This window comes from Adiantum capillus-veneris, chromosome 3 (assembly GCF_014529385.1).
Source record: "Adiantum capillus-veneris isolate H3 chromosome 3, ASM1452938v2, whole genome shotgun sequence".
Taxonomy (NCBI): domain Eukaryota; kingdom Viridiplantae; phylum Streptophyta; class Polypodiopsida; order Polypodiales; family Pteridaceae; genus Adiantum; species Adiantum capillus-veneris.
The window spans coordinates 12,690,855-12,714,097 of record NC_140933.1 but is presented as its reverse complement, the minus strand read 5'-3'; the positions used below and the strand labels follow the sequence as shown (position 1 = coordinate 12,714,097).

Genomic DNA, 23,243 nt, shown 5'->3' with positions numbered 1-23,243 from the left:
TCAGTTTATGAAGCCGTGCTCTAGCATGGGTCATTTTAGCATAGATTTATCAGGATTAGGGAGCATTTGAAACTGAGTTTTTTGACTGCTGTAATATAGGAGTCAAAGGCCCTTTTTTAGAACATATATGAGGCATCCTCTCTCATTCTGTCACCTTCGAAATTAAATGAGTTGCCAGGGGGGTGTGTTTTTTCATGGGAGCTTAAATTAAATTACATTCTCACAAGGAGTACTCTACACTCGGAATTTTGGTTTTGAGTCTGCCCTGCATCTCTAGAGTCATGACTGAAACTCAGTTCGCAGATTTTTGTATTGATGTATGGTCGTGTGTGTATGTGTATGGTGTGGGTGTCTGGGAGCATATATTGGTACCTAGATCTACATCCACTATCGGGCACTGAGGACGTTAGTGGGGATGTAATATTTAGTCAATAATATGCATGATGGAGCTGATGGTTATGTTGTCTTGTGGGTGACTACCATGAGTCTATACCTTGCACTTTCCTTCAAGGGTGAATTTGGGCTTATACTGGATTCATCTAGGTATATTTTTTAGTCGTATAGCAGACATGCAGACTTCACATTGTGAAGTTTTTGTCCAAGTTATGACCAGTTGATATTATGCTAAGTCTATCTATCTTTTGTGGTGTGTATGCCCTGTCAACTACCTCATTTTTGTGCTAATTTTTCCTGTTTAATGCTTCTTTTAGTGCTAGGCTTCATTATGTCTGAGTCTGCGCTCCTGCATATGTAGAGTTAGGACAGAAACTCAGGATGTAGATCGTTGTATTGGTGTATGCTCATGAGTGCGCGCGTGCGCTGGGGGATGGTTTGGCCATGTCATCATCTGCGATCACTTCCTCTCTCCTCTCTTTTGCCAGCAGGTGATTGCCACGCCATCACTTTGTGACACCCCTTTGCCTTGTAAATGATGGGTTGTGACATTCGGTCAGTGCTTTCTACCTCAAAGTACGTTCAAGAGCTGAGAAGATTGTCAAGAAAGTATTTCTCTGTCTTTTCTTTCTCTACAAGAATCATCTTTGAGAGAGAAACTGGAAACACTCTCCATCTGCAATCACTCATAGATGTTGGCAAAGTCAGGATCTGTAACATATTGCTGTCTCATGTCATTCAACTCATGTGAAAGATAGCAGTTACAGTTGTTATTTGTGGTTTGTGAGCATTGGAACCATATTCTTCTTTCCTGGCACATCAACAATCTGGAAGTGTCTCTCTGTTGAAAGCTATCTTTGTTGTTAGCTCTCCTGCCTGCTCTCTGGTGTATCCTTCGCCTCCCCCTCTCTTGCAAAGATTCTCTGCTGTGCATTCTCATCATAGGCATGGAATCTAGATGCCATAAGCTATGAATTTGGAAAAACCTAGACACTAAATGGGATTTTCTATTAGAGCTTGAAGCCACACCATAGACGCAATTAATTTGAGTATGAGTAGAGGTGTTCAGCATATGTTTGGGCTTCTGAACTCGAATCTTTTTAGCAAGGTGGTTATACTATTGTGGGTTTATTTGTCTGCTAATTATCACTCAAGATTATCTGTCTTCTTTGCTATTTTTGAATACTTTCAGTCATTTATAATGAGTGATTCTATCACCATGGCTGCAGAGCTTTTTTGCTAGCTTCCTATCCAGAGATGAAGCCTACCGCTTGATAGTGGAAGGATGGTCTCGGCATAGCAGGAACGCTATTATGGATTCAGAGACACAGGTATTACTCGTGCCTTTCTTTGTCTATCAAGTAAAAACAAGTATTGCTTATTTCATTGTTATGCATGATCTCTTACCATGGATTTTGCAGAGTAACTCATCTGTACCTATAACTCATCACATGCAAGCAGCTCAAGAGCAACATGATGTGTGCGTATCTGAGTCGAGCTTTGAGAGCCGGTCTGGATTACTTTTCAGTTAGAAAATTTTGATGTATGCTTCTACTCTTCACCAAATAAAAGTCTTGGTTTATAACCTGGGGCAGGGACAATGCTGAAGTGCCTTCTGAGCACACTGTGGAAGCTGACATTACAGGTGGAAATGATGGCGAAGTCAATGATGTAGATGCAACTGAAGTTGGATTGCCACCCGTGGATTCAAGCAGCTCTTCAGAAACTACCGATGCAAACATCTCTGAAGGCTTACCTTCAAAAGGAGGCAATTTTTGGGAAGTTGAAGATGAGGATGCTCCAAATGGTATGTGGGATGTTATAAGCTCATGTTTCAAGAAAATTAAGACACGTGGACCTCCTTTAAAAGAAGTTTCGATAACGTGTTTTCAATCTCATGATCATAATACTTCAGAGCATGTGTGAAGATGAAGGCCTACTAAATATATTGTTTTCCTTGAAATTACAAGAAAGCTATCTATTTTTCTACCTTATATTTTCAATGTCATGATCATGGTACTCCACGGCATGTGTGAAGATGAAGGCCTAGTAAATGTATTTCTTCCCTGGGATTCTGATGGGCAGCTGTAAATGGCTAATGCTTTGCAAACGGTGGCCAGCCCAGGAAACTGCCCTACTTGTAAAGCATCAGGAGTTGACCTCTAGGCTGCAATGGAGGCAGAAGCAGGTGACATTTTGGATAAGAAAGTTTCTATTAGGAGCCCAAACCATTTAAATGCTAAATGTGCTTGGTTTAGAATTTGCAAGCATGTTTTCCAACGTGTATGTCACTTTGCTTTTCAGTTCCAATTTTCTTTTTTGTACCCTCTTTGTTTGAATACCAGTATTTAACTCTTTGCTATTCATGGTTTTTGATGTTCTTCATGTCCTTGCTTTATTGTGCAGTTCCTCAGCAGTACAAAACCGTACTAGAGTGTGAGCTACCTGTAAGCCTTTATATCCTGTGCAGCATTTTCTTATTTCATTTTATAGCCAAACCTGAAGCCCCTGCCCCATCAATTTTTTTTGGCACCACTGAAGTTGTATTGTTCGGGTTCTGACATTTTGCTTTGTTTATCAGGTTGATGTGAGGGAATTTTTCCAATATTTTTTCTCCGACGATTCAATTAAGTTTTGTGAATCATTTCACAAGAGATGTGGGGATGAAGGTAAAGAACTTACATTTCTTTATAGCTGCTTCAAAAAATTTCTTGCTCCCTGCTCCTTGTCTAGAGGAGACATTGTCAGAATAGCACACTAGCGTAGTACCTATAAGGGGCAGTCATGGCCAGGAAAAAGACGCTTTTGTCACTATCACTGCCTGTAAGCTGGCTGTTGCTAGCAAGTCGTCTACCGCTGGTTTCATTGGTAGGCTGATTTTTCTCTCAAAAGAGGGTATATTGCTGTCACTAGCGGTGGATTGAGAGTTTACAGTGGACCTTGCGAGCTGCAGAGGATATACTGTATGTTTTCCATGCAGATGCAGATGACAAGGCTCTATATTTGCTACACTAGTTCTGTGTTGGCAGTGGTGTTCTCAGCGGTCAGGTCTTCCACTATCCACTCTCAGCAGTATATGGACAGGGATGGTTCACACTTTATGCAGCCAGTGTGATACTTCAGTTGGTTCTTCCAGGGCAGCACAGGAGCTTCGTCGAGTTTTTCTGAGGCTGTGGTCTCGTACCACTTCTCTTCACAGTGACATGAGGCAGGATTACATGGCATTATTCTCTGCCACCATTTCCACCTTGAGCCAGCAGCATTTGTACTTATTTTTCATAGCTTGTACAGTTTTGTGGGGACAGGCTGACTCGAGCATCCCCTGGGCCCCTCAGTATCATAAAACCCTGTTCTTTTGTGCGCGCGCGCACGCGTGCACACACACACACACACACACACACACACACACACACACACACACACACACATAGAGAAATGAAATGAAATGTTATATTAACGTCTTCAAAAGGCCATAGTGACCTATGAGGCCAGAAAGTTACAAGGTGGTGGATCTGATACAAAGTCAGAGTAACAAAATAACCTAACAACAATACAAAACAAAGATATATACTATGGGATCCTAGATTGGTCGATGTGAGCTAAGCAAAAAACTAAGCAAAAATGGGCGGCTTGTTGGGATAGCTGAATCACAAAAGATCTAGCATCGGTCGTTGGCGAATCTCATCAATTTCCTCCATGGTTAGTAGTCTGACCGGGCGTCATGCATGCCTGGCCAGCGTGCTCCGAATCTTTTGACGTAGCCTCCGTCGATGCTGTGTAGTCCTTCGCAGTCATGGGCGCCTGGATTTCCCTAGTTCAATCGCTCGGTCGATCAGTGTGCCTCTGGTGTGAGACGAGGGGGAGAGGGAGCTCTGCTGTGGGAGTGGCTCTTGCGGCTGTCCCGTGGCTGCTCTGAAGAAGTCTGTGATCCGTCTTTGAGACTGGCTAGCCTCGCCTTTCATCAGGCTCTCTCTGTGTCTGCGCAGCTCGAGCAAGGACAAACCCAGGCATCTCTGATCTTCGTATCCCATTACTCTTGAGAGTGGTCCAAAACCCTCTCTGAACAAGCAATGGAAGCGGCCTCGTATCTCGTAGTAGACGGGGCAGCGGCATGTATAATGCAGCTCTGTCTCAGGTTCCATGTCACACAAGGGGCATGTCCTGGCCTCTGCTGGTACTCCGCTGTATCTCCCAGTTTCAATCCGCAGCTGGTAAGACGATGTGCGTAACTGGCCAATAGCACATTGTATCCCATGAGACAAGTGGGTATCCATGTATCTTGGTCTCGTCACAAAACCATCTTCCGTAAGCTGGAGAAGGTGGTCTCTGTAGAAAGCCATCTTCGTGCCCAATTCTTGTGCTGGTTGTATCCATGTCCTCCTGGTGTCTAGCTGGGTCAGGTCTTGGCGGATGAGCTTGGTGATTTCCGACTGTGTAAGAATGAGAGATGGTGCATCCAATGAGTACTGCAATGGTGGCAGCCTGTCTATGCTGAACCCACGCGCCTGAAACCATGATGTCATCTCCCCATACCAGCATGTTGTATCTCCTTGTATGGATAACTGTCGAGAGGACTCAAGTGCAATGCGAGCATATCTGTCTTTGGGAAGTTCCCATGTGCGGTTTATGAAGGAGACTGATCTGGTGAGCGCCTCCACCACTAGTGGGGGGGCCGCTAGCTCTGCTCGGATAATGTCCCGTGGTACTGATGCCTTGGCTCTAATGAGCCGCGAGATCATAGAGACGAGAGGTTTCTCCATGTTTCCCCATCCGTCTGTGCGACCTGGCCTCCCGTGGTGATCCAATGAAGGTCCCCATATCTCAGCCCCATAGAGCAATGCTGAAGCCACCAAGGTGTCAAAGAGCCAGAGCTTCGTCCGGGGCTCCTAAAACTGAACCTGCGAACACATCCTCTCCAGTCTACCCAATGCTGCGTGGGCTCTAGTCAGTCTGGTCTCTGCTGCTCTTCTGAGTGAGAATGTAGGTCCTCTAAAAACCACTCCAAGGTAAGTGTAAGCGTCTGTGTACTCCACAGTCTCCTTGCCGTATGTGAATGTAGGTGCTGACCTCCTGATCCACTGTGGGGTGGTATTAAACACCATAACTTTGGTTTTACCAAGGTTGACAGACAAACCACTTTCGCGGGCAAACGTATGCAAAGCATCCAATTGACGTTGCATTCCCTCTTGGGATTCGGAGATCAACACAATATCTTCAGCATATAACAAAAGTGGAATCCATGTGCACCTTTATCCCCATCGCTGTCAATGTAGTCAGAAACCTCATCCACATACAGACCGAAAAGAGTAGGAGAGAGCGGGCACCGAAAAGAGTAGGAGAGAGCGGGCAGTCCTGCTTCACCCCAATAGTGGAGTGAACTGGTGTAGAAAGTCCCTCAGGGGTGCGTACATGCCCTACTATTGATTTGTACAATGGCATGATCCCCCAAATGAGCTCTGTGGGTACTCCCATTTCCTATAATCTGCGCATCAATCTAGCTCTCGGTACTGTGTCAAAAGCTTTGCGGAAGTCCACAAAGCTACAATAGATCCGTCTCCCATGAGATCTGCCTTCCTCGATGATGGCCCTGAGTGTCAAGATATGGTCAAGAGTAGAGAAGCCTCTCTTGAACCTTGCCTGCCCAGTTGCACGCATTCCTTCCCTCTCTGCCCCTCTACTCAGCTATTGCTCAAGAATGGATGCATACAACTGTGCGAGTGTGTGCCCAATCATAATAGTGCGATAATTCCCAGGCTCCATGGGGTCTCCTGACTTGAAGATAGGTACGATCGTAGATAGTCTCCAAGTGTCCGGTAGGCCCTCACACATGGCACGGTTAAACATAACTGCTAGAAGCTCTGCTAGTAGGTCTTTGGCATGCATGAAATGCTGAGCGACTAGGCCATCATGATCATATGCTCTCCCAGTCCTCATTCTGTCAATAGCTTTCTTCACCATCTCAGCAGTGAAAAAAGCACATGTGTGTGGGCATGGGTCGGGGGGGTTGGGGAGGGGCCGCTGTCTAGGTATTGTGTACAAAGATGACGCGGACTGACCCCAGGTCTCTGTGGAGGAAATAGCAGGGGGGGGGGGGACTGCTCATGAAAAAGCCGCCATGCCTCACGCGCGTCTTGACTCAAGAATAGCTGATATAGATCCTGCTCGAGTCGAGCCAAAAAAGCCCTCTTCTTCCGCCATACCAAGCGTCGGAAGTCAATCTGTGACTGTCTGTGAGTGACGTCCCCTAAAAGCACCTCCCTCTGAAGTCTGGCTCTAGTGTGGCGGCACTCCTCATCGTACCCGCTGTTCTGAGGCATGCTTCTTGATCGGCGGCTCTGCTCAGGCTAGGTGTGTGGGTATGCTTCTGCTGCTGCCTCATGTAATGTCTGTGTCAGTATAGTAGTTAGCTCCTCCAGAGGTTGCCCCGGGTCCTCAGTGCATAGGCGTCTGTAGATCCCGTCCATGTATACAGAATCCGTCTCCCGTGTGAATGTGTAGCGAGTAGGGGGTGCTACCCGTGGCCTGTGTGCTACACTGAACTGGAAAGAGATGGTCATCGACACCAGAGCATGATCTACTGCTACCCCGACCAGTCTGGCCCAACTGTGAGATCCTGGATACTAGAGATGAGATTCGGCTGTGCCATGACGTAGTCCACTGTGCTGGCTCCATGCCTGTGTGGGAAGCATGTAAAACCTCCTGCAACAAGAAATCTCTGTAGGCCGTTCAAGATGGCCAATCCATGTGCAGTGCCCATGTCTATCAGGTGTCGCCCATACTCAGTATATTCCACATCGTGTGATAGTCTGGACAGGTCTGTCTCCACAACATCTAGCTCTCTTAGCATCTCTTCTGAAGTATCATAAAACACTGCGTGGTGATGGGCAGTCCTAGCATTGAAGTCCCCTAGGATGATAATGTCACCATCCCTAGAGAACTCCCATATGTCATCATCCAAAATAGAGAAAGGGGACTGTCCTTTGGGTGATGCATAAACTGATGTACGGAGAGAGAGAGAGAGAGAGAGAGAGAGAGAGAGAGAGAGAGAGAGAGAGAGAGAGAGAGAGAGAGAGAGAGAGAGAGAGAGAGAGAGAGAGAGAGAGAGAGAGAGAGAGAGAGAGAGAGAGAGAGAGAGAGAGAGAGAGAGAGAGAGAGAGAGAGAGAGAGAGAGAGAGAGAGAGAGAGAGAGAGAGAGAGAGAGAGAGAGAGAGAGAGAGAGAGAGAGAGAGAGAGAGAGAGAGATGAAATGAAATGTTATATGAACGTCTTCAAAAGGCCAAAGTGACCTATAAGACCAGAAAGTTACAATGTGGTGGATCTGATACAAAGTTAGAGTAACAAGAGTAACAAGATGACAAAATGATAGAATGACAAAATAAAATACTATGGAATCCTAAACTGCTAGGTGTGAACTAAGCAGCTAAACAGGTAGCTGGATAGCTAGATCACAGGAGATCCAGCATCGGTCGCTGGCGGATCTCATCAATCTCCTCCATGGTCAGTCGTCTGACCGGGCGTCGTGCATGTCGAGCCAAAGTGATCCGAATCCTCTGATGCAGCCTTCGTCGATGCTGTGTAGTCCTCCGCAGTCGTGGGCGGCTTGATCTCCCCAGCTTAGTCGCTCGGTCGATCAATGTGGAAGGCGACGAGCTCTGCTGTGGTAGTAACTCCTTCGGGTGTCCAGTGGCAGCTCTAAAGAAGCCTGCGATCTGTCTCTGAGACTGGCTAGTCTCTCCTCTCATCAGGCTCTCTCTGTCTGCGCAGCGCGAGCAAAAACAAACCCGGCATCTTTGATCCTCGTAGTGCATGACTCTAGAGAATGGGCGAGCAAAAACAAACCCGGCATCTTTGATCCTCGTACTGCATGACTCTAGAGAATGGTTCAAAGCCCTCTCTGAACAAGCAATGGAAGCGGCCTTGTATCTCGTAGTAGACGGGGCAGTGGCATGTGTAGTGCAAGTCTGTCTCAGGCTCGATGTGACACAGGGGGCATGTCCTGGCCTCTGAGATTGGCTAGTCTCTCCTCTCATCAGGCTCTCTCTGTCTGCGCAGCGCGAGCAAAAACAAACCCGGCATCTTTGATCCTCGTACTGCATGACTCTAGAGAATGGTTCAAAGCCCTCTCTGAACAAGCAATGGAAGCGGCCGTGTATCTCATAGTAGACGGGGCAGTGGCATGTGTAGTGCAAGTCTGTCTCAGGCTCGATGTGACACAGGGGGCATGTCCTGGCCTCTGCTGGTACTCTGCTGTATCTCCTAGTCTCGATCCGCAGCCGGTGTGAAGATGTGCGTATCTGGTCAGTAGCACATCGTATCCCATGAGCCATGTGGGTGTCCATGTATTTGGGCCTCGTCACAAAATCATCCTCTGTAAGTTGGAGGAGATGCTCTCTATAGAGAGAGAGAGATGGATGAAATGAAATGAAATGTAATATTAACGTCTTCAAAAGGCCAAAATGACCTATGAGACCAAAAAGGTTACATGTGGTGAATCTAATACCAGGTCTGGGTACAGAAAGTACAAAGAACTGAAAAGAAAATAGTGGGTTGGGGTGGGGTGAAAGATGATACAAAGGGAATACAAAAAGGGGGAGGGGTGAGCTGATACAATGGAGCTCTCTGACAGTTGAGGCATCATATACATATACATCAGTATCCAAAAGGCTATAGAGATTCAATGTCCTCCAAGGTAGGCACTCTGTCGGGACGGCTCCTATGTGCGCCAGTATGGTATGATCCTCTGTCGCAATCTGCGTCGATGTCAAGAGGGCCCCCTCATCCGTGGGCAACATGACGGCCCCAACTCTTATCGCCCGATCAAGCAGTATGCCTCTGGTGCCTCTGGTGTTGTTATGCTGTCGGGCTTGCTCGGACTCCTTTGTCGGTGACTGAAAGAAATTTGTAATCTTCCGTTGTTGCTGGATCTCTCTCATTGTGTCCCTCTTCAAGAGGTCCTCTCTGTGTTTGAGAGAGAGAGAGAGAGAGAGAGAGAGAGAGAGAGAGAGAGAGAGAGAGAGAGAGAGAGAGAGAGAGAGAGAGAGAGAGAGAGAGAGAGAGAGAGAGAGAGAGATCTACTGCCTGCAGTCTGCCTGCCCTGCGCGTCACAGTCTGCAGTCTGCCTGCCCTGCGCGTCACAGCCTGCATAGCCTGCGAGTACCTACGTGTCACAGCCTCTTCAACCCCTAATTCCGTGAAACCCTAACCGTAACAGCCCCCACCGGAAAACCCTAATTTCATGAAACCCTAATCTCGAGAAACCCTAATTTTCCGAAACCCTAATAGCCCGCACACCTACACTGTGAGCATCTTTCTACTGCCTGCAAGGGAAGGGGAGAAAGAGAGAAAGAGCGAGAGAGAGAAAGAGTTCCAACTTCACTTCGGGTCTTGCTTTTCCCGTTTGCCAGTCTCGCCCATTCTTCATGGCGGCTTTGCCGGTCTTGAGTGCTACACATGGCGCTCCATCACCACTTGCCTGTCGCGTGGATTGTACTGGTGACCTGTTGACACGCATTGACTCCAAAATTCAACACTTGGCACATCATGCCTTGGTTGGCCGGATGATTGGACAGTCTCCACCTCGCTCTTCTATACATGATTGGTGTCAGACTGCATTGGGCACTACTCAGGGACGGGTCTCGGAGCTTACTTTCCTTGGCAGAGGTATATTCATGGTACGTCTTTCAGATCCCGCCACTGCCTCAGCTCTCCTGGCTCGCTCTTCGATACTCTTTGATCGCAGAATGATATACTTGACGAGGTGGTATCCCGAGTTTACCACTGAGGAGTTTGACAGTCGACATCTTATTCCCAGATTCCCTCTGACGCTCTCCTTCCCGGATATGCCTCTCCATTTTATTGATGAGCATCTCCTTCAGATGATTGCTGCTCATTTTGGCACAGTAATTCCAAGATCCTGCATCTTCTCATCTGGTCCACCTCGCATTCAGGTCCTGGTGTTTGGGGATACTTCATTACCAGATACAGTTATTGTGGCTGTGCGTGATCGAGACTATTCTTACGGAATGGTAGTCAGTGGCCGCCCAGGATAGTGCTTGCGTTGTCACGAGATGGGACACTTGGCACGCGATTGCCCCACTCAGCCACGCCATCGGCGACAACAACAGCCGGCTCGTGGCACCCATGCACAGCCACGTGGTCAGCGTCCACAGCCGGTTCCTACTATTACTACTCGAGCACCTCAGCAGCCTACGGGTGCTCCCAGAGCTTCAACCCTCCATGTTCCTCCCTCTGCTTCAGTTCCTACTGAGACTGCTTGGCAGACAGTAGGTCGTAACCATTCCTTCCGTCCTCGTCAGCAACCCACCTCGCATGCAACCCCCAGTGTTAACTCTCCTGCTCCCTCTCAAGTTTCCGCCACTCCCTTACCCCCAGCTTCTCCTCGCCATTCTTCTTCTTCAGCCCAGGATCACTTACCTCTGCTACCAGCTCCTCCTTCACTTGCCATTCCCCTGCACGCTCCTTCCCCTCTTCCCGAGGTCTCTGTCCCCATGCAGATGGATCATTCACCGCTACTACCTGTCTCTGTTCCTCCTCTCCCTCTCGCCCTAACTCCCCCCCCTCCACCTTCTGGTCCACCCCCTCCCTCAACCACTCATACTTACGTCCCACGCAGTTTTCTCAGCTCTTGCCCTCTTTCCTGGGGCACTCATCGGGCTGAAATGTGCGGTGACTCAGAAGGACCATTGCGGGTGCAGCTATACCTTATGCATCACAAGCCAGGTTGTGTTCCCTCTTTAATAGGCAGTCGCTCTCAGCCTACCCATTCCTTTTTCCTTCCATTCCATGCAGCTCAGGAATGGTCAGAGGATCAGGTTCTGCATTTTGTGCATGCACAAACTATGGCTCAGCTTAATTTATGGTTTTCTACTTCCGCTCTAGATGTATTGTCTCCACACTTCCCTTCATGTATTGGTGCTATGGAATGGAGTGATGTTTATGCTTGCTATTCATTGCCTATGATCATTCATGTATCCTCAGATGTGGTGCTTCCTATGTCTATGCGCATTTGGGGTGTCAAAGCTGCAGCATCGGTAATGCAATGTAAACAAGCTGAGGTTCGGAGTTGGTGCAATGAGACACCATATTTTAGAGAGGGCTTGTGGGTTGCTTTCCTCCCGCCCGAAACTCATCCCTTGGATGGCCCAGCTGCCTCCAAGAAGATGCGCAGTTAGTCATATGCTTTACCAATTCTTTCATGCAGACTATGGATTTACATGTAGTTTCTTGGAATGCTAATGGTTTACAGACTTCTCAGGTAAGAGGTTCACGTAAGCTTTTACTTCGCAGAGATTTACACGCTCATGTAGTAGGCACTGTGGATATATTACTAGTACAGGAGCATAAGATTGCGACTCCCTTTGGTAATCTCATGCCCTTGGGCGCTCACACTTTTTGGGAGCCTGCTCTGGGCATTCATGGACAGAGTTGCGGTGTATGCATTTCAGTGGGGCCACGATACTTGGCATTAGTTCAACAGCATGGCACCCTTGTCGCTGGTAGAGCAGTCTATGTTTCTATCCGGATTCGGGACTCTATCATTGGTTTTATGTCAGTATATGCACCCACTACTCCTCGGGAGAGAGCTACTTTTTGGTCCTCCTTGGTTGCTGCTCTACCTGCTGTAGACTCTTGGGTTGTTGGAGGCGACTTCAACAACGTCGAGAGCGACTCTGACTGGCGATCGATCACTCCTCCAGTTCTATCATCCATTTCTCCCGATGAGCAGCCAGCTTGGGATCGATTTCTTCTAGCTATTCAAGGTGTTGACGCCTGGCACATACCCTCTTTTGGTCACCACCCTGCTACACTTCATTACTCGTGGGGGTTTCAGAGACGGCGAGGAAGATTATTAGAGCGACTTGATCGTTTTTACATTGGCCCTTGGGCAGTAGCTCTAGGTGGATTTACTACTATTTGGCGAGGGACCAGCCTCTCAGATCATTTACCCATCTCATTGTTTATCTCTTTCACTAGATCCTCTGCACAGAGACGAGGTTGCCGGATCCCTGACAGTGTTTCTTCAGCCTCTTTCCACAGTGACTCCACGCCTCGGCACTAGAGATGGCCATACTTGGCAAACAGGGTATCGTTTTCTCTTTACGGATGCCCCCTTGTGCACCAGTACTCTCTCACCCTTCCTCCGATCGCTCCTTCAGATTTGGGTTTCCATGCGACGAGCTATCATACGCTCACCTCCCTCATGCCGTGAGGAGATTGAGCGCCAGCCTCTCATTTGGAATGATGCAGTTCTTGATTCTTCGGTTAATCCACCCCGTCAGCTTGGAGAGAGGACTCACATTGATTGGGCTGCTTGGGACACTGGCCCTGCTGCCTCTATGCGGTTGTTTCATGAGACACGTATGCTGGATGCAGATTTTGTGGCAGAACATTATGACATTGGTCGCGGGGTAACAGATAGACTGCTTGAGATTGACTGTGCCATTCCTTCACACTGGGACGCAGTCATGCGAGGCACGGTTCAAATTCCACATTGTGGCTGGGAAGGCCTCTTTGCTCAGAGCACTCTCTTATTGGTTTGTTTAGACACCATGCTGTTCACAGTTAATACTGACTACTCTCTGGGGATGCATGCTAGATTGACATATGCTACCACCTCTCCGCACCTTGTCTAACCCGGCGCTCGATGGGAGGCCATACGAGTAGTTGGCTCCCGCGGGAAGCGTCGTTGTGTTGACCCCCGTTTCACTTCTGCTGAGGCTGCACTTTGGAGGCTTTGGGTGTGGGAGGGTCGTGCCCTATCTCAGCTTTATTGGGACCCAGGAGAGTGGCATTGGCCTCACTCTAACCCCACCGGTGCACATGTATCATTCTTTGAGTACATAGTCAGAATTGGACGATTCGCATTGATGAGATAGCACCCAGAGCAGCCCACTCGTATGCGTTTCTGGTTACATTCAGGTCTCTCCCATGCCTATCTACAGCAGTTTTGGTCCGCCATCTGGGATTTACATGTGGCTCGTCGTATTTCTTTTTTCCTGTGGATGATTGCACATGCAGGACTTCCAGTTGGGACTTGGTTAGCTTCTATGGGTCATGATCAGTTATGTACTCGCTGTTCTTTGTGCCTACCTGAGTCACGTGCACACTGTCTTTGGTCATGCTCGTCTTCTCATGTAGTGTGGCTAGCAGTTTGCTTTTTACTTAGCAAAGTTGGTGTTCAACATGGATTTCTCACTTGGGGATCTGTCTCCTGGTTGATGCCGATGCTCGGACCGCATCTTTTCTACGAGGGCTCAGACACAGATCCAGCTCTTATGCTTACCCCAACTGGTTATCGGCGAGGGGCTTTGGCTATGATACCACAGATTGCTTGACAAGGGGATCCTCAAACACGTGATGAAATCTTCTCAGTCATCACTAGCATTGCACTATGGAATGTTTGGAGAGCTCGTTGTCTTCACATTCTCAGTGCGGCTCCACAGCTCCTTCCGGATACTCTCACTGCCATTTGGCTGGACATCATTCACACCCTCATTTGGCAGTGGGATTCTTCCTCAGGTACATCTAGAGCAGCCGAGGCTCGTCGATTTGACTTTCTTCGGCGTTGGGCCCGATCTCCACTCTTCTTCACACTTACAGGTGGACAGATTACATGGCATTATGCACCTCCTCAGTGGTTTCTCCTCCATTCATCACACAGACCACCCTGACATTGTTCTAGTTGAGTTGTCACTATAGTGGCTCTCAACCTTGCATTCAGTCTGTACACCCCACGTGATAGGCTATTTTGGCATCCGCTGGGGATTATATTGTACTCAGTAATATACAGCCCTGATTTTAACGAAAAGAGAGAGAGAGAGAGAGAGAGAGAGAGAGAGAGAGAGAGAGAGAGAGAGAGAGAGAGAGAGAGAGAGAGAGAGAGAGAGAGAGAGAGAGAGAGAGAGAGAGAGAGAGAGAGAGAGAGAGAGAGAGAGAGAGAGAGAGAGATGAAATGAAATGTTCTATTAACGTCATCAAGAGGCCAAAATGACCTATGAGACCAAAAAGTTACAATTGGTGAATCTAATACCATGTATGAGTACGGAAATTACAAAGTTTACAAAGAACTAAAACTAAGACACTAAAGCACTAAGGAGAAAGGAAATGGGTTGGGGGGGGGGAGGGGGTTGTTGTGGGTTTAGATGAGATTTCTCATCGATCGCTGTTAGATCTCATCGACCTCCTCCATGGTCAGTATTCTGGTTGGGCGTCTTGCATGTCGAGCTAGAGTGATCTATATCTTCCGTTGCATCCTTCGTCGGTAGTGGGAGACCCCTCGAGGTCGTGGACGTCTGGATCTGCCAAGCTCAGTGGCTCGGTCAAGCAGTGTACCTCTAGTATGAGTAGGCTCTAAGATCTGCTGTAATGACTGCTCCGTTGGCTCTCCTCTGGCTAGTGTAAAGAAATGTGTGATTTATCTCTGAGGCTGTCTTTCCCCTGATGTCCTCAGCAAGCTCTCCCTAAGTCTACGTAGCTCTAGCAGGAACAATCCGAGACACCTCTGATCCTTGTATCTCATGACTCTAGAAAAAGGTCCGAACCCTTCTCTGAACAGACAGTGGATGCGGCTGCGTATCTCATAGTATGTCGGGCACTGACGTGTAGTGCAACTCTATCTCTGGCTCTAGGTTACATAGGTGACATATCCTGGCTCCTGCGGGCACCCCTTGAAATCGGTCGGTATCGATCTGGAGCTAGTATGAGGATGTGTGTATCTGTAGCGCGGATAATGTGTCGTGCTCTCTACAGTGTGGGTGCCCCTCAGTGCAATGTGCGTGACAATCTCACTCAACAGATGGAAACTCACTCAAACAGAATGAAACACAGAAACAATGGATAACAACAGAACAACAGAGACACAACAGTGGACCAGAACATGTGGACTCGACTATCTCAAAGAACCATGTACAGACTCTGGCGTGGCAACACACTCAGCTCCAGCCCAGGACTCACAGGTACAAATGGGGGTGTCGAGGCTCAGATGTGCAGGGATGGTGAAGGAGTGCTCTGTGCAAAACTCGCTACCTTGACGATGACCCGACCATCTATAAAAGATAATGATAATGACCCACGGCTACTACTCATAGATACAATCATAAAGAGCCACCAACGGCTCATAAATGTCAGCCAGCTAAGTGTGACGTGGCCACATGTCCACTAGGCCACAATCCGTATCCCTGCCACGTGGCACTGTCCAGAGTGTCCGTCCAGTGTGAACAGACCAGACCAACTGTACTAACTGTAACTGTGTCCTGTAGCAGTGACACTGTAGCCTGCAGGTTGCCCGCCACAAGACCGCTCACAGTCTCGGTGAGCCAAACACTGAAGGAAATTGCAAAAGTAACTATATGTACAATGAAAGGTGGGGCATGAGCACAGTCCTGTCACCCAAGGGAAAGTGTCGTCGCCACTGCTGCTCCAGAAGTATCCGGATCGAGGGGAGCCATCAGATCGATTGTGTAACGATGCGGTTGCTGGACTGTGCTTTGCATAACCGTCTCGGTGAGCCAAACACTGAATGAAACTGCAAAAGTAACTATATGTACAATGAAAGGTGGGGCATGAGCACAGTCCTGTCACCCAAGGGAAAGTGTCGTCGCCACTGCTGCTCCAGAAGTATCCGGATCGGGGGGAGCCATCAGATCGATTGTGTAACGATGCGGTTGCTGGACTGTGCTTTGCATAACTTGGCTTCCTGTGGTTGGAGCAGCCATCTGCTGCACAGCGGATGGAAGCACTTGCCCTGAAGTGAACTCCGGATGCCTAGTAACACAACCATGGCAGTGTGCACTAGCAACACCGTCACAGCAAGGAACACTCTGGCTCTGCATGTGTGGCATGTGGACCTGAGACCCCTGCTGAGTAAAGTATTGGAACTGGGGCTGTGGGTAGTGTCCCATGAATTGCTGAGAGGGCTGAGAGGGACCTGTTGGTGCTGCAAAGCTGGCTAGATTCTGGACCTGTATTCCTGACCCAGTCCATCCATATCCCACGGGAGCCTGGGTAGGCCTGCTACCATAAGCATTTCTTGAAATCCCTGCACCTGTGCTTTTAGGTCATCAATAATCCTTGACTTTATCTTCAATGCTTGCTGTAGTGCAAAAATCGTTGCATCTCGATCTACGATGGCACTCTCGGCAACTCGCAGAGATCCCTCTATAGCTGCGTATGTGGCGGAGTGACGCTGGTGCGTTGCAGCTAGCTGCTCTGCGCCTAGCTCGATGGTGGCAATAGTAGCTCTGGAGTCCTGAAGTAACTTCTCTGAAAGCTGAAACAGAGAAGTGGAGTTGGTCATACCTGAAGATCCCTCAGATGCATGTGATGCTGGAGGGCGCACATGTGGCACAGTCGGCGAGTTAGAAGTAGGTACAGCTGGTGTAGTAGGTGCCTCTGAGATTGTTGTTGTAGGTGGAGAGAGAGATATGTTGACCGGTGTATGAGTGAAGATGGGAGAAGAAGGAAGAGGATCTTGTATGGGTGAAGTGACCAAACCTGTCCTGAGGAGCGGCAGTAGACACTAGCGCCGACACAGCAGAACCAGGGGTAGAAGTAGACGTGTGACGCTGAAAATGAACCCTAGTCTGCTGGCTCTCAGAAACTGGCAAGGAGAGTAGAGACTTCAATGTATCCTTCACCACTTTCACCTTGATCTTCTTTTTCTTGGTGACTGTGGGGTCAACCTGCATGCTCACGGATTTCCTTTTCCCTTTCGAGGTTCCCTGCTCCTCATCCACTTCATTTGGGTTAATAGGTATGTGTATGACCCATGCCAAGAGGTGTGCCGCAAAACATTTAAAACTTAACTGCACAGAGTGCACTTGGGCCCGAAATCTTTTAGCCCTAGTCTGCAAAGAGCTGAATAGAATCTGGTGGAATCCACAAGGGATAGTGTGGATTAAACAGTAGAGCCCCTCGCAGTGGGAGAAGGTAGTGAGAAGATCAGTTTTTTCCTTGTCTTCTTTGGCATCTCGAGCCAGAAAGTAATACCTGAAGATTGCGAGAAGCCGTCTGTTTCGCTCATAATCCGGGTGATCCGAACTCAGTAGCTCTTGACATGCTTGAATTGTCGCATCCTTGGACAGCAAAGAGAAAGTGCGAGTAGTAGGCTTCACAGCTGGAAAGTTGGTCATACCCATGGCATGGCCAAGCCTTGTAGCTGTTAGCTTGTGGCCCCGGACCTTTGGAAAGTCTTTCAATAGTTGATGTATCATCTTTGCTGGAACCGTATCAGGTAAATCTGCATCAGCCAATGCTGTGAGACCCAGAGTCCGTAGCTGAGCAGTCGAAAACACCTCACTGAGAGATGGTCGAGGTTGCTGCATATAAAAATTTAATGAGAATGCTGTGCGATTTTTTGAAGAAGCAGGCCTCTTGATTTCATGAGTGATGATCGACTGCTTTCCTTTCTTCTGAGCCACTTTTGAACGTTCCTCCTGATCATTGGAAGCACTTGACTCGGAATCTACATCTGAATCATCATCAGATGCTGCCGAGTCTGCTTTGTAGCTCTCATCACTTGGGTCACTGGAGGTAAAGTCATCTATGCCATGGCTGCTGCTTGCAGATACTTCCTCTGCTTCGCTCTCTGATTCTGCAACCAGAGCTTTCCTCTTCTTCAACTCTACCTTTCTCTTGCTACTTCCTTCTGGCTGTTTCTCTTGTTTCTTGCTACCTCCTGCCATGGTGAGGTCCGGGTGGTAGGGACGATTTGGGCTAGACAGAGGGGCTGGACAGAAGGTGAGCTGGGGCGAGAGGATTCGACTGAGGCTAGGCAGATTGGTTAGGCTCTAGGTGCATTGTTTAAGGGCGGATCAATGGGGTAGGGGCGATTGGGTAGGTAGGGGCGAATTTTCTTGGGCTGGGGCGAATGCAATTGGATAGGGACGAGTAAGTAAGGTTGGGGAGAACTTAATAAGGCTGGGGCGAGTAAGTGATTCTGGGGCGAATTGAATAAGGCTAGGCGAATTTTGTTGCTGGGCGAATTGAATAAGGCTGGGGCGAATTTTGTTGTGCTGGGGCGAATTTGAGTAAGGATGGGGCGAATTTTACAAGGGTAGGCTGGGGCGAATTCTGTTGTGCTGGGGCGAATTATGAAGGATGGGGCGAAGGCGAGGGCTGGAGAGGGGTCGACAGGGGAAGGTCGAGGGCGAGGGCTGGAGGGGCGAGGGGTTGACAGGGGACTAGGGCGAGCTTTGGAGAGGGGAACAAGGGCGAGGGAAATTAGTGGTGAATGGTGAGGGGGCAGCCACATTCGACAAAAAGCAGTTATGAGATGAGTCTTATTGAAAATGTAAGGAAATTGGTGGGCAGCAAAGGGTATGAAGATGCCTTTGTGCTGTAAGAAGTGCCAATTCATCTAAAGAAGAGCTCCATGTGGATGTCTACGAGGCATTGTTAGGTGATATAAAACTTGAGACATGGCAAAAAGACGCATTCAAGCATGTTCAGGATGGGAACTCTGTAGGAGGAGAGAATGTGGGGCAGGTTAAGAGATGACAAGGGGCTCAGTAAGCAAGAACAGTGCGGGGGAAAAGAAAGAACAAGGCCTAGATAGAGAGCTAGATATAAATGCTGTCAGAGATAGAGAATAACGATTTAGGCCTTATCTTTTCGGCTATGGGGTTTCATTAACCAGAATGGGGTCCAATTGACAGGAGGAAAACATCAGTACTGAATCAATTTGAGGAGTCTTTTACAAGAGATAGTCCCAGAAGGCAAAGAGAGATATTTGATGGTGAGAGAGTGCTTGTAAAAATTAGAGACGGAAAAGAGAGATGTAGTTGAGCTGGTTTAATCGTCGAACAATATCCAATAATCAAAAGATCTATTCGATGAGACTTGAACCTCGGAAATTACAGAGGGGGTGCAGAGACAGAGACAGAACAATAGTAACTGATGCATGCATTGAAACAAGGGGAGTTTTGAAAGATAAGAGCTGTCATGAGGAAGATTTGAGAAGAGGGGAAAATGGTAAGCCAGGGAGAAATACCGAACTGAGGAGGGGCTAATCATATGGTGTTGGGATAGCTATCATCAGTAGATGTGTATATAATTAGGGTGAGTGATAGCACTTAATCATTGATCCGTTTACCAGTGGCAAGGGAACGCCTTCTAGAGTGACTAATTGGACTACCCCCTATGGTAAAATCTCTTCCACCACGAAGGGCCCTTGCCAAGCTGGAACCAACTTCTTTGCTTTTTTCAAATATTTTGCCTGATAGAGTAGCACCAATGTGCCTTGCGTTATTTTCGGTTTTCTGAGGTGGCGATCATGCCACGCTTTGCGATGAAGTTGCTCTGCTTGCAGAGCATGTGAAGCTAAACGGCGGCTTTCATCCAATAAGGTGAGACGGGATATAGAAGCAGATTCCATACCCCAACTTGCACGCAGACTGCCCATCCTAGGGGATCCAGAGTTGAACTCAAATGGAGCTATGGCTTCCAAACCGAAAGCGAGTTGAAAAGGCGTGTGATTCGTTGTTGCTTTGAAAGATGTGCGGTATGCCCAAAGAGTGCCGTGCACAGCCTGAGCCCACGATGCTGGATGGAGATGACATGCTTTCCGCAGGAGGGCGATGAGAACCTTGTTGGTGCTCTCGGCTTGCCCATTGGCTCTAGGGTAATAAGAGCACGACTTGCGATGAAAAATCTTGTAATTGGCCAGCAAATTTGAGATCATGTCATTGACAAAATGACTGCCCCTATCACTGGTGATCTCTAAGGGACATCCAAATCTGCATAAAATATTTTCATATAAAAATTTGGCTACTGTATTGCCAGTGCAATCTACTGTGGCCACTACCTCTGCCCACTTTGTTGCATAGTCTGTAGCCACTAGCAGATATTTGCGATTACTTGGTTGAGCCGGGGGATATATTGGACCCACAAAGTCCAAGCCCCATCTCTCAAAAGGTAGCCACGCCATCGAGACCTGCAGAGCACGGTTGGATTGCTTACTTGGCTTCGGCCCACAGCGCTGGCACACATCACAAACCTTAGAATATGCTATTGCATCCTTAAAAACGTAGGGCCACCATAGACCACTCTGTAGAATCTTCTGGGCGGTGATGTGACCAGGGTAATGGCCACCAGTGGGACCATTGTGGGCATTCTCCAGAATATGCTCCACCTCATGAGGCGAGACACAACGCTTCAGAACACCATCTGGTCCCGATTTGTAGAGCTGGCCCCCAATCAGAGTGAAAGGCCTGGACTTCAACAACAATCTCCTCTTCTGCAGTGGAGATGCCTTCTCTGGGTACAGCCCAGTAGATAGAAAATGTAAGACCTCGCCGTACCATTCCGTGTTGTATCGATTTTAAAAAGACTGCTATCTGGAAAGTCATCCGCAATCTCGGTACCTTCTTCACCTGTGTCCTGGAAAGACTGGGAGATACAGTGGAGTACCAATAGAGGCCATGACATGCCCCATGTGTCACATGGAGCCTGAGACAGAGTTGCATTACACATGCCACTGCCTGGTCTACTATGAGATACGAGGCCGCTTCCATCAAAAAGGGCTTTGGATCACTCTCCAGAGTCATGGGATACGAGAACCAGAGATGCCTAGGTTTGTTTTTGCTCGACCTGCGCAGACTTAGAGAGAGCCTGATGAGAGGAGAGACTAGCCAATCTCACAGGCCGATCACAGACTTCTTTAGAGCAGACATTGGTGGGCAACTGGAGGAGCTACTACCACAGTAGAGCCCACATTCCCCTCGTACCAGAGGCACGCTAATCGACCAAGCGACCGAGCTAGGGAGATCCAAACGCCCTAGATCGCGGAGGACTACAGAGTATCGAAGGAAGCTGTATCAGATGATTCGGATCACTTTGGCCCGACATGCAAGACGCACGGTCAGACTACTGACCATGGAGGAGATTGATGAGATCTGCCAGCGACCAATGCTAGATCTCTTATGATTTAACTCTTTCTGAGGATACACCCACATAGTGTTGTAATAGCTCCCCATTTGCTTCACACACACACACACTCCCCCCCCCCCCCCCCCACACACACACACACACACTCATATCCTACACAATCTGTTAGGTGCAGCGGAATGAATTTTGCGCTTTGCTCAAGATGAGTGCTCCGAACTGTGCTCAAGGTTCCTTTTGTTCTTATGGAAGGTAGAGCCTTTCGTTCTTAGTGAGAGAATGCTATGATCACAAACAAAGTGAAGGACATTGTGCGTGCAAGTGTATGAGACTGAGAGATAGAGAGAGAGGAGAGATAAGACACCAGAGACGTTGTAAAACCCTCCTCCGAAGGCCCCACTCTCGTCGGCGAGAGTGGTCTACTTATGATTGCACAATCTGGTACAATGGTGATGCATGAGATTGATGCAAGTCTAGGCTATGTTGACGATGACCGGTGAGGACGAAACCGACCTATGGGCTGAAATTTGCAATATTTCTACGGTTGTCCAAAAAGCTATGGGCTGAAATCTGCGACTAGTCCAAAAACGCTGATTCGGGGGCTGTTTTCTGTGGGTCTTTGTCACTGAAAATCAGCAGGTTTAGGGCTGAAAATGGAGGTTCTTAAGGGTTGAAAACTGATGGTCTTTCCGGGCTGAATCTGCTACTGTTTAGGGTTGATCTTGATGGTCTTCTAATACTGAAATTGCTGCAAATATGCAAAGGCTGAAATCTTCAAAAACGCTAGGTTGAGGTTCTGCAAAAACGCTATGTCTGAGCTTGCTTCTTGCGAGGATCTGTTGATGAGAAAAACGCTAGGGGCAAGGGTCTGATGGTGATGGTCTTCTTGCTTGGAGGGGGAAACCGCCAAGGGGTCTTGTTGAGAAGTTGCGTGCTCAGCTTGGCTCCTGTTGCCTCTTCTGCCAATTAGTACTAGTCTAGGTTTGCTTATATACAAACTTACTCAATTTGCCCTACCTACTTTCCAACAAAAGTCACTTAAAAATAGTAAGTGAAAAATGTCAAAAATAGGTAAAATAGGCTAAATGCACTGGAAAATTCCCCTGACTGATTCTGATGGGAATGCTTATGATCATGCTGTGTGCAACCAGAGGATATGCATCTACACTAAGTGACTGGGCATGCACGGTCTACGAATAGACTCACAAAAGTGCCAGATCACTTCTAAATCTAGACTGACTGAACCCTAATCATGTTGTGCTGAGCTTGGCTCCTGTTGCCTCTTCTGCCATAATGCTAGTTTAGGTTTGCTTATATACAAACTTACTCAATTTGCCTTACCTACTTTTCCACAAAAGTCACTTAAAAATAATAAGTGAAAAATGTCAAAAATAGGTAAAATAGGCTAAATGTACTGGAAAATTCCATTGATTGATTCTGATGGTAATGCTTATGATCATGCTGTGTGCAACCAGAGGATATGCATCTACACTGAGTGACTGGGCATGCACGGTCTACGAATAGACTCACAAAAGTGCAAGATCATCTGGAATTCTGGAAGGGACTCTTCCCGGCCCACTCTGATGTGTGGGTCGTGCGGTACTTGAACTTCATAAAGGTCTGCAACGCTTGCTTCTTTGGGCCGCGTCGAAAGCGATACAAAGTCTTCTGTGGCTCCTTCGATGCTTCAACTTCGTCTAGAGTCACGCTTCTTTCTCCTTCAAGAATCTCCATGGTTGAAAATTCCTGAAACCACTTCCAACAGAAAACCATGAACATACCTATTCTATGTAAAGGTGAGTGGAAAAAATCTTGTCTTCCTAAAAGACTGTGCATGCAATGTGGATGAACAAATAGACGGAGTGCCAAACGGTTCACCACACACACGCAAACAATGAGATCGAATCTTTCTCTTCTGATCTAAAGCAATCAACTGTGGCAATTCACAA

At 47.9% G+C, this 23,243-nt stretch overlaps 1 protein-coding gene across 2 annotated transcripts in view; it reads left to right on the top strand.

The window, feature by feature from the left end:
- The window catches only part of VAD1 (GRAM domain family protein), a 116,782-nt gene that overhangs the window by 46,574 nt on the left and 46,965 nt on the right, over positions 1–23,243 (top strand). For both annotated transcript variants that reach the window (XM_086507866.1, XM_086507861.1), the window contains exons 6-10: positions 1,623–1,724; positions 1,815–1,903; positions 1,989–2,200; positions 2,800–2,840; positions 2,975–3,062. In XM_086507866.1, coding sequence (XP_086363992.1) covers positions 1,623–1,724; positions 1,815–1,903; positions 1,989–2,200; positions 2,800–2,840; positions 2,975–3,062 — 532 coding nt within the window. The remainder of the gene's footprint in view (positions 1–1,622; positions 1,725–1,814; positions 1,904–1,988; positions 2,201–2,799; positions 2,841–2,974; positions 3,063–23,243) is intronic.